Genomic DNA, 17617 nt, shown 5'->3' with positions numbered 1-17617 from the left:
ACGTCAAACCCCAGCCTCAATCAAATTGTCGCCCATATTCCGTTTATTACTCGGTTCTCTTATCTGCGTCTTGTATGGTGTCCGCCTCCACCTCCGGCTGGCGGATGACGCGCTAACTTTCCGCAGTCGTTGCTCCCACCGCCGACCCGTTCAGGTTGGCAAGATTCGCTAACTCAACCCAACCTCGCAAGCTCCGACCTTCTCCTCCTTGTGCCCGCAGTCTCTCTTGTTCCTCTCCATCTCCACTAGCCGTGTCATTACGCAAGTCCTGCTTTGTGAGTAAAGCACCGATCTTCTCCCCCCAGGTTGCCCAAGAGACTCTTCGTGATTCCTCCATCTTCCTCCGAGCCTCGGACCCCACAAAACCCATCTCCAAGTCCGGCCCTCGCGGTCCGCACCACGGCTTGACCTCTCCCCCAAAATCCCCACCTTCCTTGTCACCCTCACTGAGCTGACCATCTGGAACACGTTTTCCAGTCATTGAACCCTAGCTCATATCTCCGGAGGAGTCGATACCTTACCCATCATGTCCGGCGAAGCGTGGCTTTACCTGCTGTCAGTGTTGATCAATGCGGTCAACCTGTTCCTCCAGGTTTTCTTCACCATCATGTACAGCGATCTCGAGTGGTGAGTCTCTCTGTCCAGAATACGCGCGCAGGCTCAACAAGAGAGTCGTGGCGAAAATCGCAAAAGCATCGCTAACTTGCGCCTCCCCTTTTCCCGTGCAGTGACTACATCAACCCCATCGACCTTTGCAACCGCCTGAACGCCTACATCGTCCCCGAGGCTGCTGTTCACGCCGTCCTGACCTTCCTCTTCGTTATCAATGGCTACTGGCTTGCGATCTTGCTCAACCTGCCTCTCCTGGCATTTAACGCCAAGAAGTGTGTCCCTCCGGCCCCCTCCGATCCCGACCTCGTCACCCCAATTCCCGGCGTACAAGGCTAATTTGAGATTTTTTTCTGGGGTTACAGGATCTATGATAACCAGCACCTATTGGATGCGACCGAGATTTTCCGCAAGCTGAATGTGCACAAGAAGGTCGGTCAATGCTTGGTTCTAGCTCTTCGACCATGAAATGTGTAGCTGACCCGTCTGCGCGTCCTTTTAGGAATCCTTCATCAAGCTGGGCTTCCACCTCCTGATGTTCTTCTTCTACCTGTACAGCATGATCGTCGCTCTGATCCGCGATGAGAGCCACTGACTGCGTACAACGACAGAACATGCAATGCGCCATGGCCCTCCCAACTAGCTCAAGGACACTGTTAAGTCGGCAAAGAGCTCCTCGGGGCATTTGCATTATCTGTTCTTGAACGGTCGGTCGCGTCTTTGGTTTATACATGTCGGGAACGGCTGCATCTTCTCCGGGCAGCCGCTATGCCATATATCGCGGTCCTCCGATACCATTTGGGTTGCCCTGGAGTGATGAATTAATGGATTAACGCGCGAGGACCTTTCCATTTTTGAGACTAGATGGCTGGGCATGGATGCGGTGATCGGTAATAGAGATTATCTCCTGGATATTTCTGATGCGGTGGTGTGTGTGTGATTGACGGCTCTGAGTTGTTTGCGTTAGAAGAGGCTTATGAGCTCTCTTTCAGCCTGCTGCCCAGTTTCGCTTTTTTATCTCCCTTTCTCTATGTCCTTCTATTTTGATCTTGCCATGTCTTTTTCGGCCTGTGAGTTGTATATACCTCCCACGCGGTTTGGCAATGAAGAGCGTACGATACCCAAATATTTTTTCCGTATCTTTGTAAAGTGTTGGACGGAGACAGCCCATGTAAAAATACTCTCTGAGACATACAGTCTTTTCAGAGCAGATCCGCGGGGCGAGAAGATAAATGAAGACCCAGACTTAATCTGTCGCGCCAGCGGGAAGCTCAGCTCCGCCGTCTTCACTTCGCGGGTCTCCCGACGCCCGTAAAAATCCTATCCACCCAACTGCCAACCACTTCCACCTATCCCATCTCTGTCGCGGTCGTGGGTGGGCGTCAATTCAACTTACAAGTTTCCTCTTTACATATCCAGAATGGCGTCTTTACTAGGCGTTGGCTACGAGTCCAGCGACGATGACGCCACTGTGCCCAACCCTTCAGTAACGACCGCAACCACGATCGTTGCTGCACCAGACGTCAATACAGAGGTTTGGTCCCCCATATGCTGCCCATGCCCATTCCCCTGCGCTCATATTTACCGCTTTCTTCATTCGAGGGCGATCAGATAAGACTAATTGCCCTACAGGACCATGCGCATATGCAGATGACCCTCACCAACACCTCGTCGCAAGCCCTCACCTACAACGCCACATACGATGATCTCATGCGTCCATCGCAGGGTCCCGCAAACCCTTTCAAATCAGCAGGTCCTGGAAACGGAGTCAAGCGCAAGAATGTCCCGACGGGCTTCGCGGAGGAAGCGGCCATCAGCGAGTCGACATTCGCCGCTCAACATCGCACATTCCAAAGTCTGGGATACACGCGCAACCCAACTCAGCCGGACCAGTTCGTCGGAAACATGGAGAATGTCGCGCAGTTTGGGGGACGGGATGTTGTGCAGATGAAGCCTTCCAAGGAAGCGTCGGCCGCATGGCGAGCAAAGCGACAGAAGAAAGGCGACTCCAGTGTTGTCGAGGGTGATGGTGCGTACCTTGGGCCTTGGGCGAAATATCAGAATGACCAACAATATGACGAAATCGAGGTTGGCTCGGGAGAAGAGCACGAGCTCGCAAGCGACGAGGAATGGGTGGAAGAGGATGAGACTCTGGCACCCGCGGCGCCCATGCCGGCCATGAGCAAGGCGGCTACCGAGTACCAGGGCGATACGTCGAAGGTGGAAACTACCGAGTTTCACGGCTCAGAGCAGTTCGACTACCAGGGTCGGACGTATATGCATGTTCCTCAGGATCTGGATATCGACCTCCAGAAGGAAGTCGGTAGCGTCAAGAACTACGTGCCCAAGAAGCTGGTGCACACCTGGAGGTCTCACACGAAGCCTATCACCTCCCTTCGCTTCTTCCCAACCTCTGGTCACTTGCTTCTTTCCTCCGCTGCCGATGGAAAGGCCAAAATCTGGGATGTGTACCATTCCCGGGAGCTCCTGCGGACTTTCTCTGGACATTCCAAGGCCATTACCGACACGGATTTCGACCCTACTGGGAAAACCTTCCTTACTGGTTCCTACGACCGACAAATCAAACTCTGGGATACAGAGTACGGAAAGTGCTTGGGGCGTTTCTCGACCGGCAAGACGCCGCACGTTGTACGTTTCAACCCTGGTGTCGAGCATGGGCACGAGTTCCTCGCTGGTATGTCGGACAAGAAGATCGTGCAATTCGACACACGATCTGGCGAATTGGTCCAAGAATACGACCACCATCTGGCAGCCGTCAACACCATCACCTTCGTCGACGACAACCGACGCTTCATCTCTACTTCAGATGACAAGTCGCTGCGTGCTTGGGAGTACGGTATCCCCGTTCCTATCAAGTTCATCGCTGAGCCATACATGTTCGCCCTCACCCGGGCCACACCTCACCCCAACGGCAAGTACGTGGCTTTCCAGTCTGGTGATAATCAGATTGTGGTCTACGGAGCCACAGACAAGTTCCGACAGAACCGCAAGAAGAGCTTCCGCGGACACAACAATGCTGGATACGGCATTGATATCAAGATCTCACCCGATGGCCAGTTCATCGCCTCTGGGGATAGCGGCGGCTACGCTTGCTTCTGGGATTGGAAGACTGGCAAAATGTACCATAAGATTCTGGCCGGCGGGAAGGAGGGTGGCGCTGTCACCTGCCTGGACTGGCATCCGCAAGAGACAAGCAAGGTTGTTACTGGCGGGTTGGAAGGCGTTATCAAGTATTGGGATTAAACCGTTTTGTGGGCTTTGGTTTTATGGATGTTTATACCGGCCTTCTTCAGGCGCTAAACACAACCCCCTTTGGGTACCTATCCTATCATCTGACTATGGAGGTTTCTTTCCAAAGACTCGAAGGTATTCATTTTCGCGACAAGGATATCCAGAAAATCATAGATCTATACACGAACCCAAAAAGAAAGAAATACAAGAGGAGAGAGCCACGACCCAGAATGCAAAATGCGACATCGGATGCGGTTCTGCTTAACTGTTCACCACATCAAGCCCTATATACCAACGCTACCAGAAGCTTGCCAAGCATCGCAGTGACGCCCAGATGAGGCGCGTGGGAGAAAAATACCGCGGATACTTCCACATCAAGATCGACAAAGCACCGACGCCAGTAACCAAAGCGGAAGTCAAGCCAATACCAAGCAGCTGGCTCTGCCTTGCCACAGCCTCAACAACCTCCGAGTACCGTTGGTTGCTGAAGCTCACGCGCGCATACTGCGTCTTCCAGCCAAAGAATGGGAGATGGCGGTCGATCGTTTCCTCGATCGATTTGCGCAGCTTGTAGAGCGGTGACTTGACGCCCCACCGCATCTCGAGGTAGTTCTGCTTGGAAAGGTCATTGATGGCGTAGGTATCGTCGCAGCGCTGCTCGGTGTAAGCTTGGAAGGCAGCCTGGCGTCTAACGCTACGGGTGTAGACACTGGTGTCGGAATCATAGACACCGTGCTTATCGAGCTGTTCAAATAGCACGCGCACGTCTTCGAGACCGGCGTTGAGTCCCTGTCCGTAGAATGGGAGGACTGCATGTGCAGCGTCGCCAATGATAGCCACGCTCGAGCTGAAGTGGTGGGGATTGCACTTGATGCTGATCAATGGCAGGTGCGGGCTGACGGTGAATTGCTCGCTCAGAGCTTCAGGTTCGATAAGCTCTGGGCACACACCCGGGAAGTGCAGATCGAAGAAGGCATGCAGGTCATCCGGCGAGTTCTCCAGAGCGGTATAGTGTTCCGAGGGCGCAAATAAGGTGCAGGTAAATGACTTGTCTGCAGATGGTAGCGCAATGAACATGAACTCGCGCCCCGGCCAGATGTGCAGATGGTTCGGTGAGATGCGGAAGTTCCCATCTTCCGAGGGTGGAATGCGAAATTCGCACCACAGTGTGTCGATATACTCCTGCTGGTAATCAACCTGGGCGAACTTCATCATGTGGTAACGGGCGGCCGAGTGCGCCCCGTCGGCACCGATGAGGCAGTCGAAGGACACCTCGATCTCAGGCACTCGACCCGCGACACCGAGGTTGTCCGGCTGGGGAGTCTCGCCGGGGACGCGATGCTCAAACCAGGCCTTATTGGTGCGGAAATCAGCACCAGTAAGCTTATGGTTGAAAACGAGCTTGACATTTGGAGTGCGCTCCAGCTCGTCAAGCAGGGCATTGTTTAAAGTGCCTCGATCCAATGCATTGATAGCCTGAATACAAATCGTTAGCGGCCTCTGCAACCTAAAAACGGGGTTGATGCGTCATGCAGGCGCCCGATAGGCGACCTGTCAGCTGTCGGGATGTACCTACTCGGCCGTGCACATCATAGGCCTGCGCAGCCTCCCACAGCTGCCCTCGGTCGCGGCCGTGGATCATCCGGCCGAACATGGGAATCGTCTCGCGGAGCACATTTTCGATCAGGCCGGGCCGGTGCGACTGTTTGAGGGAGGTGATTCCGCGCTCGGAAATAGCCAAGTTGATCGACTTCGTGAAGTTGAGCGGCACGGTGGTCGGATCGCGGAGATCTACGGATGCGCGAAAATTATTATTTGACTTTGCTTCGGAAGATTTCGCGACGCTGAAAGGAACGGCAGGCGCAAGGGAACCGTCAACGCCGCAGTCAATTGTAATCGAGACATTTCCCAGACAGATTTGATTTCCCCAGTTGATGTAGGGACCTTGCGAGACACGTGGGCAGGGTATAAATTTTACTCATTGCCATTAGGAGAACACTGCACCGCTGGACTGCGCATGCATCTCCCAGGCATTGGATCTTCTCTCTCTCTTGGGAATTTTTTTGCCGCGCAGGGAAGTTCGGGGAGTTTGAAAGATAGTCACACAGAAGCGGACCTGGAACGTACCTCCGCGCAACTCGTATACTTCGACTTCGTCACCGCGGGACGCAGCATATAAAGCCGCCAGAGCGCCCACGGGGCCGGCGCCCACCACCACCACCTTCTGCCTGGGAGTCGCCGCTGCCATGATGCAGAACCTGCTGGATGAGAACAGAACAGGCCGAGGAGACCGAGGACCCTTTCCCCGGATGAGTCGAAGGCGAAGCTTGTCACGTGTGGCGACATCGGCCCTTGCCTAAATGGGAAATCTTTTCAACCGAATCGCCCGGGAGTCTGCTGAGTAATCCGCAGGGGAAGAGTGTGGTGCCTGGTGGCCTGGGGCACCAAGTAGAATCTGTCAGCTACGCTAGTTCTTTTTCGGACTAGTCGGCAACTGCGAGGCCGCGGGGATTCGGGTTTCTTTTTTTTGGGTTGATTGCAAGCACCAGAGACGATATCTGCGAACCGTTCTAGTTGTTAGGCTATCCACAGCATTAGCAACACCATGGCAACTGTCGCAGCTCGGAAATGCAGTGGCGTGGACTGCGCTAAGGACGCAGGCACTCTTCAATGTCCGACCTGTCTAAAGATGGGCACGGACAGTTTCTTCTGCTCGCAAGACTGTTTCAAGCGGAGTTGGGTAGGCACTCTTCACCTTAGACGGACATTGTCAAGACACATGTTTTGCGCCCGGTCTATGGGAACCCATCGTGGCTAATGGCGTATTTCGGTATAACTGCAGAGCGAGCACAAGACCATCCACAAAAAGAGTAATATCCTCACCAACCTCTTTCCTCCGAAAGTAGTTTCTGAACCTGATCCAGCTACCGGTCACTTCAACCCATTCCCTTCGTTCCAATTCACCGGTGCCCTCCGACCCCTTTATCCGCTGTCGCCCATGCGGACTGTTCCTCAGTCGATCCCACATCCCGACTATGCCAAGGGCGGTATTCCCATCTCCGAACAAAAGCTGTGGGGTGGGCACAAGATCAAGATCTTGAATGAGGAGGAGCAGGAGGGTATGCGTGTGGTCTGCCGGTTGGCTCGTGAGGTCTTGGATATTGCCGCCCGAGCATTGAAGCCTGGCGTTACCACCGACTACATTGATGAGGTCGTTCACAAGGCTTGCGTGGAGCGCGAGGTAATGATCCTTTCCCGACAAAGGCATGAGTTGACGTGGGATATATATACTAATTGGGGGTCTTCTTCAGTCGTATCCCTCGCCGCTAAATTATATGCACTTCCCCAAATCCGTCTGCACATCGGTCAACGAGACCATCTGCCACGGTATTCCTGATCAACGGCCTCTGGAGGACGGAGACATCGTCAATATCGATGTCACTCTTTATCACAAGGGCTTCCACGGTGATATCAATGAAACCTACTATGTTGGCGACAAAGCCCTTGCCAACCCCGATGCCGTCCGGGTCGTCGAGACCTCGCGCGAGTGTCTTGACAAGTCGATCGAGCTGGTCAAGCCCGGTATGCTGTTCCGGGATCCCGGAAATGTGATCGAGAAACACGCCAAGTCGCGCAACTGCAGCGTCGTCAAGACCTACTGCGGTCACGGCATCAACCAGCTCTTCCACTGCGCCCCGAACGTGCCTCATTACGGCAAGAACAAGGCCGTCGGCACAGCCAAACCCGGCATGTGCTTCACCATCGAACCCATGATCAACATTGGTACCCACCGCGATCGCACCTGGCCAGATGACTGGACCAGCACGACTGCTGACGGTTCTCTGTCGGCCCAGTTCGAGCACACCATGCTGGTGACGGAGGACGGTGTGGAAGTTCTGACGGCCCGCCTGCCGGACTCGCCAGGTGGACCTGTTCCTATTCCTGTGGTGGCGAATGGAAACTGAGCGCACTTATATAGGTTTTGCATCCTTGGCCAGATACCTCTTTCGACGCAGAATTTAACGACCTGTCCATGCCTAAACTTTCAAATCGGACTGTTACGCTGTATAAATATATGTAAATCCATCACTTCCTCCTCAATCAATCCATTATGTCGTGTATTAGGTACCATTCTTGTGTCTTGATCCCACAGAGCACGCATGATGCGGCTCTATACACTCCAATGTGGGGCCAAGATGATTTGTTTCGAGAGGATGAGATAGATGAAGAAATAACGGAGAAGCGGCGTCAACTCGTAGATAGACATCAGAAACAGCCCTTGACACTTACTTCATACTTTGTGGGCGTCGTAGTAGAATATGTAGCCCTGAATGACAGCCGGTGCACTAAGTTGACCCCGTTGTATTACAAGCTAGCAACGCTTCCTAGATCTAGTTCGAAATAGGTACTTTACACGACAGAGCTTCGTCATGGTAGCCAAGGTCCCCCATGTTAGATCTCGAAATGGGCCTTTTGGTGTCATCGGCAGTAACTACAAGCTGATGTTTAATTCGCTTGCGCCATTGCGGCTCGTGAGCTGAACCCGCTGGAAGTACCAGATGAATGTCAGAGCGACCCCAATGCGCCCTTTCATTCTGAGAGATACCCTCTACACTTAGAATCATGTTGCAGTCGGGGCCTCTCTCTGCATCCTTGTCTGAGTACTTGTGCTTCCGCCAGATGGGTGTATCATCCATATTCAGCAAGCGCATGTGGGGCTCTGCATACTAGATCGATCTCGTCTCACGTCTCACAACATCAAAGCTGCAGATAAAGTATGGAAGTGAGAATGCTCCCATCCCAGATTCTAGTAGGGGGGTGTCTTGGATCAGGAAAATAAGAATATCAAATGTATTCAAGAGCATTTTGGTATGACCCCACAGCGCTGCAATAAATCGCAATGGCGCTTTGTCCGACGTTTTCAGCTCCCATCGCAGCCCCACCTGCCGTCTCCCATCTACTGTTTCCCACCATCCCCACATGGCACCACATTTGCCCTCCGGTCTTCTCCCCTTCTTTTTTATCTTGGTTTTTGATAATTATTTCTTTTTGGCAGTCAGACTCACTCTTAACAGTTTCGTCCCACTTTGCTCTTACGGGGACATATATCACATTCAAGCCAATAGTTGCTTCCCACGATCCGGAAATCCCTTATATAAGAATGGCCAAGCTCCACAGCGCACCACCCTTCCGGGCCGAGCACATGGGCTCGCTGTTGCGTCCTACTAAGCTGCTTGAGGTTCGCGAGAAGATCCGTGAGGGTGGGATCTCTGAAGAGGCTGCTGGTCTGCCCGCTGTCGAGAAGGAGGCAGTTCAGGATGTTGTCCAGTTGCAGCGAGACCTTGGTATCAAGGCTATCTCCTCTGGCGAGTTCAACCGCACCCGTTTCTGGGGTTTGACGTGGGATGAATTCCAGGGTAGGTTCAATTCGAGCCCCAGTAGTTAATTGGGACGCATATACTGACTGGAGATGTCAGGTACCATCCGTCTGCAGGACGCCGACGCCTCCATGTTCCGACTCTACCACCCCGATGTCGTCAGTCTGATTGAGAAGGACCGCAAGGTCATGCCAGGTGACTCGGTCATTGCCGGCTCCAAGCTTTCCTGGAGTGCCGAAAAGTCCGTGTCGAACCTGCACGAGCTGAAGCTGGTCCAACAGGCCTTACCAGAGAGTGAGTGGGCCAACATCAAGCTCACCATGATTACTCCCGCCTGGTTTCACATGCGGTACAAGCAAGGTAAAGCCTACACTCCTGAGGCCTATGCCAACGACGAGGAGTACTTCCAGGGCGTTGCCCAGGTGTACCAGGCCGAGCTGGACGCTCTGTACAAGGCCGGTTTGCGCAACGTCCAGTTTGACGACCCCGGCATGGCATACTTCTGCTCCAAGGCCTTCCGCCAGGGCTGGGAGGAGGACAAGGACAACATCGGCACTGTCGATGACCTGTTCGATGCCTATGTCAAGCTGTACAATGACTGCGTGGCCAAGATCCCTGCCGACATGCACACCGGGATTCACCTGTGCCGCGGCAACTTCATCGGCGGCCGCCATTTCGCCGAAGGCTCGTATGACATCATTGCGAAGAAGCTATTCCAGAACCTCAACGTGAACACTTTCTACCTCGAGTATGACACCGAGCGCGCCGGTGGCTTCGAGCCCCTCAAGTTCCTCCCCAAAAACAAGAACGTCGTGGTTGGCGTCATCAGCACCAAGCTGCGCGAGCTGGAGGACAAGGAGGCGATGAAGGAGCGGATCTACAATGCTGCCGACTTTGTTGCTTCCGGTAGTGGTGAGAGCCGTCAGGAGGCGCTCAAGCGCATCTGCGTTAGCCCTCAGTGTGGCTTCAGCACCCACGAGAGTGGATACCCTCTGAGCCTGGACGATGAGAAGAAGAAGCTGGGTCTGGTTCGGCAGATCGCCGATGAGATCTGGGGAGAAGCATAGATGTGAAAGTCTATTTCACACGGCAGCTTATAAAGTTTTCTTGAATTTCAACAGCGACGGGAAACCTTGATGATGTGACACGACGACATGTATTTTCTTTCAACAGTTCGCACCCAGCCGTGGACCAGTCTTGGGGTTCGCATGTACATACCTATGTATCTAGCTAGTTATGGCAATGATAGTAGCGGCTCTAACCGACAAGATGCTGAAATATGGATTGCTTCGATCATCTCCAATATAGCCTTGCAGATGTCATGATTGGGTCCGTCTTATCATCTCCGGCACCAGTTTGCCGACGGAGGCCCGAGCGTCCGGGACCGCGGCGCCGCCCCTGCACGCAATCGGCCCCGATGATTCGCACGTCTGCCGGCCAATGCATTAGTCAGAGAGGGGAACAGTCCCCTTATCAACACGTGACCGCAACCGGTTCCCGAAAAGAGTAAGTCGTGCTCGTTCCGCCGCCAATTGAGTCATTCAACTCTTTTCCAACACTCAAGATCTACCTGTGGGTGAGTCTGACGAGGTAGAGGTACGTCTCCGATGGCGCCAGAGCGGACTCCCACTGAGACGTCGCCGTTGCTGGGTGAAAGCAACGGCATTGCGGCTACCGGGGCGATTGCTAGCCGCGATGCGGAGTCAGGAGAGCCCAGACAGTGTGTAGAAGATCAGGCGAAGGAGCCGTTTCCTGATGCAAAGAAGCAGCTCAAGTATATTGTGCCTGCAATCTCCATAGGGGTATGAATTCTTCTCTTTTCCTTCTTTTTGAAGAAGAAAAATCCTTATCGGTCCCAGACGAATCCGGACCTCGTGAAGTTGTCGCAACACCTCGGCTAACACATGACTATAGATTTTCCTGTCCGCAGCGGATCAGACCATTATCATGGCCAGCTATGGCCAGATTGGAAGTGATCTCAAGGCCCTCAATCTGACCAACTGGATTGCGACTTCATACTTCTTGACTTTGACTTCGTTTCAGCCTCTCTATGGGAAGCTGAGTGATATCTTCGGCCGGAAGCCCTGTCTGCTCTTTGCGTATGCCATTTTTGGAATGGGATGCTTGTTCTGCGGTCTGGCTCGCAATATCAATGAGCTAATTGCTGCTCGTGTATGTCTTCATTAATGTTCTGCCCCGTTATTTGAGGAATCCATGATTAATCCTCCACTAGGTTTTCCAAGGCATTGGCGGCGGAGGTATGACCACCGTTGTCAGTATATTGATGAGTGATATCGTCCCCTTGCGTGATCGAGGTCTCTGGCAAGGTATAATCAATATCATCTATGCCACTGGGTCGGGCATAGGGGCACCTCTCGGTGGAATTTTGGCTGATTATATTGGCTGGCGCTGGTATGAGTTCTCCGATTTCCCCAAAGGCCGCCCTTAGTCTAACATGATGTTCTAGGGCATTCCTGGCGCAGTTTCCCATGTGTATTCTCGCGTTCATTGCAGTCTCTTTGATGCTCAAGCTGCCAGCCCAGGAGAAGTCCCACTGGAAAGACAAGCTGCGTCGCATTGACTTCCTCGGGGCGGTCGTACTTGTTGGCGCTGTGCTGGGATTTCTGCTTGGTTTGGACCGTGGCAGCAATGTATCGTGGAAGTTGCCTCTCACGATCGCCTCGTTGAGCATCTCGGTTGTCCTTTTCATTGCCTTCATCCTGGTCGAGATCTACCTCGCAGCCGAGCCATTCGCCCCTGGCCATATTATTTTTAACCGGACTTTTTGTGCCCTTTATGGCTGCAATTTCTTCAGCTTTGGAGGATGGTTTGCAGTGCTTTTCTATCTCCCGCTCTATTTCCAGGCCGTTGATGGTGTCTCTGCCACTACAGCGGGCTTGCGCCTTCTGCCATGTATCCTAGCCGGTGTCTCCGGCTCTCTTTTTGCCGGCTTCTTCATGAGGTGGACTGGGAAGTATTACTGGCTGACTATCGTTGCTTATACTGCCCTGACAACTGGATGCTTCACCATTTTCCTGTTTTCAGGCGGTGCCGTCGCTAGCGTAGTCCCCCTGATCATCGGTACGGTCATGTCGGCATTTGGCAATGGAATAGGTGTTACGACCACTTTGGTCGGGCTGAGTGAGTCTTTCTTTTGGAGAAACAAACAGGCACCATGCACATTGCTAATCATCCTCATAGTATCGAATGCAACTTTCGAGGATCAAGCCGTCGTAACTGCTTGCTCATATCTCTTCCGGTCGTTAGGTTCCGTCATTGGGCTTTCTCTATCCTCAACCGTCGTCCAGCAGCTCCTGCGAGAGAGATTACGAGACGGCTTGCGGAATAGCAAAGATATCGACCGGATCGTTGACGGGGTCCGAGAAAGTCTCGACTTTATCAAGAAACTGGATCCCGATATCGCCGCAATTGTCCGCGGCTGCTATGGATGGTCAGTCAACAAAGGATTTGCATTCATGGTCGTCGTTGTGTTCTTTGCATTGTTCAGCGCCTGCTTTATGCGTGAAGCCAAGCTCAGCCGCTAAAGGGTCTTCGTCACCGATCTAATGCAGGCTGTGGAGCTCTTAAATGACTCCTTGCATGGTATACACGGGTTGCATTGTTGTTAGGGGACTAAAATTTGCATGAGGAAATTTGAATTAGATTGATATATTGTGTCTCCGATTGAAGGTAGATGATTAGAAATTTCGGATTGAAATTGTCCATATCGAGCTCATAGAGCTCCGATCCACCATATATAGCGATGTCTTTTGAACGAGAACTAAATTAAAGCCACTTTAAGATTTATCTAGACTTGGAAATATCCAAAGAAAAGCTGTCCTAAATTCAAATCTTCGCAGATGTGGTGTAGGGATGCGAAATTGACCTTGGTGACACCTGGAATTTCTGGGATTTCTAGCTCCCGTGACGTCCAAGCTTCCGCCGAATTCCCCGTGGAACACCCAGCTTTCAGCTCACCTTCACCACCACAAAACGACCTCCCATCGGACTCACTTACTCGCCAGATAATCGCAAATCAAACCAAACAACTCGGATTTGGTCAATCATGAGTTGCGCTTGATCACCTTGAGGGCGTTTGTGCAGCTTCCAACAGCTTGACCTCCGCGATGTCCGAGACACGCTCGGGGCCGGTGTCGTTGGCACGATATCGGCCCATCCTTTACCTCTTCACCGGTGTCGCCGCTGCCTATGCTCTCCTCTACATTCACAATAACGTCGTGTCGTCGCAATCTTCATCACAGGTCCCACTCCGACGCCGAAACGCCATACGCCGTCACAGACGATCAGATGCCGACGAGTCAGGACTCGTGGACACACCGTCATACCGCGCCATAACCCATTTGGAGCAGCTGGAACGTCAGAATGGGGTATACGGGACATTCCGCATTGAGACAGAGGATGGAAGACGGGTTGAAAGTGGACTTTTGCCGTCGCTGCTCGCGACTCGCGACCAGCTGATGGAGGAGGTCGGCGTACCCCCAGCCCACGCAGAGCGCATGCGCGAGATGATGGAGGACACGTTTCTCGAATCATTCCTTGCGCTTGACTTCCCCGCTGCGCATACTCTCCCAGACAATAGCCCGGAGCGAGCCTATCTGACGGAGCAGTTGCAACGGCGAGGAATCTCACGTGGGGGCATTGAGAGGGCGCTGAGCCGGTTCAACGGCGACGAGAACTATGGAGATGAACTGCGCCGTCGACGCCAGAATGGTGAGCGCGTGACTCTCTCTACGTCGACCTTCCCTGATGCAGCTGCGCCTCCCCAGATTCCGGATAGTGGGGAAACAGTGGACGACCAGAGCGTTTTTTCTTGGAGGGACGGGAATAATGACTCTTCTCCCACCCGCGAAGGTCAGAACCTGCTCAACTTGCTATACCATATAGCGGAAGACCAGGCGCGAAGGGATGGCTATATCCACCGAGGAGTGACTTGCAATAGCTGCAATGCTATGCCGATCCAGGGTATCCGCTACCGCTGCGCTAATTGTATTGATTACGATCTTTGTGAAACATGCGAGGCAATTCAGGTGCACATCAAGACGCATTTATTCTACAAAGTCCGAATTCCTGCCCCATTCCTAGGAAACCCGCGTCAATCTCAACCCGTGTGGTACCCCGGAAAGCCCGCAATGCTACCTCGCAGTCTTCCACGTCCCTTGGCAAAGCGCCTGATGCGGGAGACCAGCTTTGAAAATACCGAGCTTGATGCTCTCTGGGATCAGTTCCGCTGTCTGGCTAACTACGAATGGGCCGATGATCCAAACAAACTTTACATGGCCATTGATCGCAAGACATTCGACCGGTGCTTTGTGCCCAACACGTCTATTCGCCCGCCTCCGCCAAGCCTCATCTACGATCGCATGTTTGCATTTTACGACACCAATGGAGATAACCTCATTGGATTCGAGGAGTTTCTGAAAGGCTTGGCTAGTCTGAACAATAAGAGCAACGATGAAAGGCTACGTCGCGTCTTCCGCGGCTACGACATTGACGGTGATGGATTTGTGGAACGCAAGGACTTTCTCCGAGTTTTCAGAGCGTATTACTCTCTCAGTCGAGAACTCAACCGCGACATGGTAGCCGGAATGGAAGATGATTTCCTTGAAGGGGGTGCGCGTGATGTTGTCCTGGGTAGTCAGCCTATCAGCTCTGCATTCCCAGGCAATATTCCTTCGGGTGAAGTTTCGCGAGTTGGCGAAGGCAAGCGCATCAACCCGGAAGGCGACATGGAAATCGTTGACAACGAAGGAATTCTTCGACAAGATGGTACCGATACAGGTGATCGACACTCGGTTGTAGGCGACGCTTCTGTCAGAGAACAATTTGGCCGTACGAGACCGATGTTCCCGTCTACGTTACGTCTTCCGAATACTGCGACCGACTCTCGTCCAACAGACCCCGCACATGGCGATGAGGACGACGACGATGACGATGATGAGAGTGAGTCCGATGAATCCAGCTCATCAGTTGCCAGCGGCAATTGGCCACCACCGGAGCACATCCATGAGGATGACATAATTGAAGCCCTCGGAACGTACGTGCCCCCACAGGAGATAAACGACCCAGTCGACAGAGCTCGCATCGTGACAGCTGTGTATAACAGAATGCGTGACGATGATCGGAGACGCATGGAAGAGACACGTCGCAACGGGATTGATGAACGCTGGCGCCGTAGAGCGTTCTATACCGATGAAGAAGACGGCACCACCATCCCTGCAGGCTATCAGCAAGACCCAGCTTTCGACGAGGACCTCAGTGATGGGGAGTCTATAGTCGAATCACCAACTACCGAATCGCACCCGCCTTCTCCACGCTCCCGCTCTTCTTCTAAAGTCCGATTTCAGGATGATATCGCGGATGATTACGATGTGCGGTCCAATCCATCGACATCTTCGCGTAGTATCCCTGTCGGTGAGCGGTGGGGCGGCTTTGAGATACCCGAGGTCGAGAAGGACGTCGGCAAGGAAATCCTGTACCAGGTCACGCAGCAAGGATTCAACGAGCTTCTCGACGTTCTATTCAAGCAAAAGGAGGACTTGTTGATGGAGGTCCACCGGACTCGAGCTGATCGCAGAACTTGGGCACATGAAATTGAGCAAGCAGAGAAGTTAGGGGCGCAGACACGCTCTCCTAAAGATGGTGATGCCTTACCCATTCACGAGGGGGAACTTCAGGAAATCACAGACAATAAGTCTCTCGATGATCTCTTGAGTTGCGCTGGCTATGCGGTGCAGAGCCCACACCTTGAGCCTGTTGATGCTCGTCCAGTCTTAGCACCTCCATTGCCGGAGGGCATATCACCAGGTGATGGTGTTCGGCCAGCTCATCTTGCCGATCCCGATCATGAAGACAGGCTTGGCCAGGACCAGTCCTTCGAGGATGAGGATGAGGATGATGACGAAACAGCCTCGATCACCAGCTCGTCTGACCCGGAGTACCAAATGCCTATTTCCGAGGACGCTTCTTCTGACGAGTCCTCTGATGCCGAGCCTGATTCTAGCGTCGACGAAACACCCGACTATGATCCCACTCTCCCACAGTTCCGTCCGGACTCAGATGCGCCCCGCCCAGGTCCCTCTTTCCGCGATAGGCCTATGGTGATGACACACGGCGGAGACGGTACCTCACCAGCCTCGGAGCTTCCCAACCGACTTCGTCTCCAGCCAGATGGCACCACCCACCTCCCTGCCCCATCCTCCCCCCACTCATCCTCGCCAGAAGCTGAGGCAACAGCACCAAAACTCCCACCCTCACCCATGCAGCCACTCCCGCCGCCACCTAAATCGACCAACCCGCCCCAGAAAGTCGCCATCCCGCGCCAGCCTACAGCACGAACTCTAGCCCGGTGGGCCTATCTGAATCGAGTCGAGCGTGAAGCTAAGGAGCGTGGTGGTAGCGGGGCGAGGCTCAACTTTGAGGAATTTTCACGACGGATGGCAGCTGATAAGGGCCGTCGTCTGGCATTTGTAGCGAGTTGGATTGAAATGGCTAGCTTTTGAGCCATTGTAGATATCTTTACGTCAGATATCTGTGTATATTATTTCTCTAAAGTGATGATATAATGAACATTTTTCGGCCGCTGCGCTACATGCGTAATTATCAAATAAATCATACTTTGAACCCCGTAGCTGGAAGCGCATGCTCCGAACAAAACTTCTGACTTAACCTATACCTATCATTCATTGCAAGGTACCTACCTACCTACCTTGGACTGTCACTTCCAATTCGGCCATCGCCCACGACGTAGGTCCCTTCGGCCTAGGTAACAGATATAGGGTGTCGATGGTTTCTGGCAGAGATTCTGGCAGGGTGACTACAGGGCTACCGCCCTCCTAGAGTCTGTGTTGGGCTGATAAGATGAGTATTGTCCAATGGGTACCTAGTACGTGGATGAATTTTCATCTTTGCGAACCTTAAAATATAAATCCGACACCCGGCTATCCTGGACACAGATGATATTTTTAAAGCAATTTTTATCAACCAAAACGTATCAATTTATCTAAATATAGCGATTTTTACATGAATTGATCTTATGGCCAATCTCCATATATCTACTACACCTTGGTAGAGCCCTTGTTGCTAGCTAAGCTGGTTGAATAGCCTTATCGGTGTGACGCATGAGATAACGATGGACTTGGAGATTACCTAACAGACGTGTGGTAACGTAATTCCCGGTCGATCCGAACACCCGGTCGTTCCGAACACCCACCCCCATTAGGAAATTTTGAATATTAATATCTCAACCAAAACACATGAATTTGACCTTAATCTAGCGGTTTTTACAATAATTAACCTTATGTCCGACCTGCCCGCACCCACTACACTTCGGTGGAGCTTTTCTGATTGGCTGAGCTGGT

At 52.8% G+C, this 17617-nt stretch overlaps 7 protein-coding genes across 7 annotated transcripts; 6 read left to right on the top strand and 1 right to left on the bottom strand.

Annotated features, from left to right (window-relative positions):
• Positions 1 to 526: 526 nt before the first annotated feature.
• N7482_000885 (cornichon family protein) lies at positions 527 to 1204 on the top strand (the record flags this gene model as incomplete). The annotated part of the gene is made up of 4 exons (XM_056683010.1): positions 527 to 627; positions 729 to 884; positions 975 to 1041; positions 1112 to 1204. The coding sequence occupies 4 exons, from the start codon at positions 527 to 529 to the stop codon at positions 1202 to 1204; spliced, it is 417 nt and encodes a 138-aa protein (XP_056546616.1).
• An 825-nt stretch (positions 1205 to 2029) lies between these two features.
• On the top strand, positions 2030 to 3873 carry N7482_000884 (WD40 repeat domain-containing protein; the record flags this gene model as incomplete). Its single annotated transcript, XM_056683009.1, has 2 exons — positions 2030 to 2143; positions 2242 to 3873. 2 exons carry the CDS (start codon positions 2030 to 2032, stop codon positions 3871 to 3873), a joined length of 1746 nt encoding a protein of 581 aa, XP_056546615.1.
• Positions 3874 to 4158: 285 nt separating this feature from the next.
• Positions 4159 to 6109, bottom strand: bna4 (kynurenine 3-monooxygenase; the record flags this gene model as incomplete). The annotated part of the gene is made up of 3 exons (XM_056683008.1): positions 4159 to 5337; positions 5438 to 5652; positions 5989 to 6109. 3 exons carry the CDS (start codon positions 6107 to 6109, stop codon positions 4159 to 4161), a joined length of 1515 nt encoding a protein of 504 aa, XP_056546614.1.
• Positions 6110 to 6466: 357 nt separating this feature from the next.
• On the top strand, positions 6467 to 7826 carry N7482_000882 (methionine aminopeptidase MAP1; the record flags this gene model as incomplete). Its single annotated transcript, XM_056683007.1, has 3 exons — positions 6467 to 6601; positions 6704 to 7102; positions 7173 to 7826. The coding sequence occupies 3 exons, from the start codon at positions 6467 to 6469 to the stop codon at positions 7824 to 7826; spliced, it is 1188 nt and encodes a 395-aa protein (XP_056546613.1).
• Positions 7827 to 9022: 1196 nt separating this feature from the next.
• On the top strand, positions 9023 to 10306 carry N7482_000881 (cobalamin-independent methionine synthase II family protein; the record flags this gene model as incomplete). The annotated part of the gene is made up of 2 exons (XM_056683006.1): positions 9023 to 9278; positions 9339 to 10306. 2 exons carry the CDS (start codon positions 9023 to 9025, stop codon positions 10304 to 10306), a joined length of 1224 nt encoding a protein of 407 aa, XP_056546612.1.
• A 540-nt stretch (positions 10307 to 10846) lies between these two features.
• N7482_000880 (putative MFS multidrug transporter) lies at positions 10847 to 12784 on the top strand (the record flags this gene model as incomplete). The annotated part of the gene is made up of 5 exons (XM_056683005.1): positions 10847 to 11041; positions 11154 to 11411; positions 11473 to 11651; positions 11707 to 12380; positions 12441 to 12784. 5 exons carry the CDS (start codon positions 10847 to 10849, stop codon positions 12782 to 12784), a joined length of 1650 nt encoding a protein of 549 aa, XP_056546611.1.
• A 582-nt stretch (positions 12785 to 13366) lies between these two features.
• On the top strand, positions 13367 to 16759 carry N7482_000879 (EF hand domain protein; the record flags this gene model as incomplete). The annotated part of the gene is made up of 1 exon (XM_056683004.1): positions 13367 to 16759. One exon carries the CDS (start codon positions 13367 to 13369, stop codon positions 16757 to 16759), a length of 3393 nt encoding a protein of 1130 aa, XP_056546610.1.
• Positions 16760 to 17617: the final 858 nt, after the last annotated feature.

This window comes from Penicillium canariense (assembly GCF_028826845.1).
Source record: "Penicillium canariense strain IBT 26290 chromosome Unknown utg000001l_segment0_segment0, whole genome shotgun sequence".
Taxonomy (NCBI): domain Eukaryota; kingdom Fungi; phylum Ascomycota; class Eurotiomycetes; order Eurotiales; family Aspergillaceae; genus Penicillium; species Penicillium canariense.
Note: the sequence above shows the minus strand (reverse complement) of the source record. Positions and strands in the feature narration are given on the sequence as shown.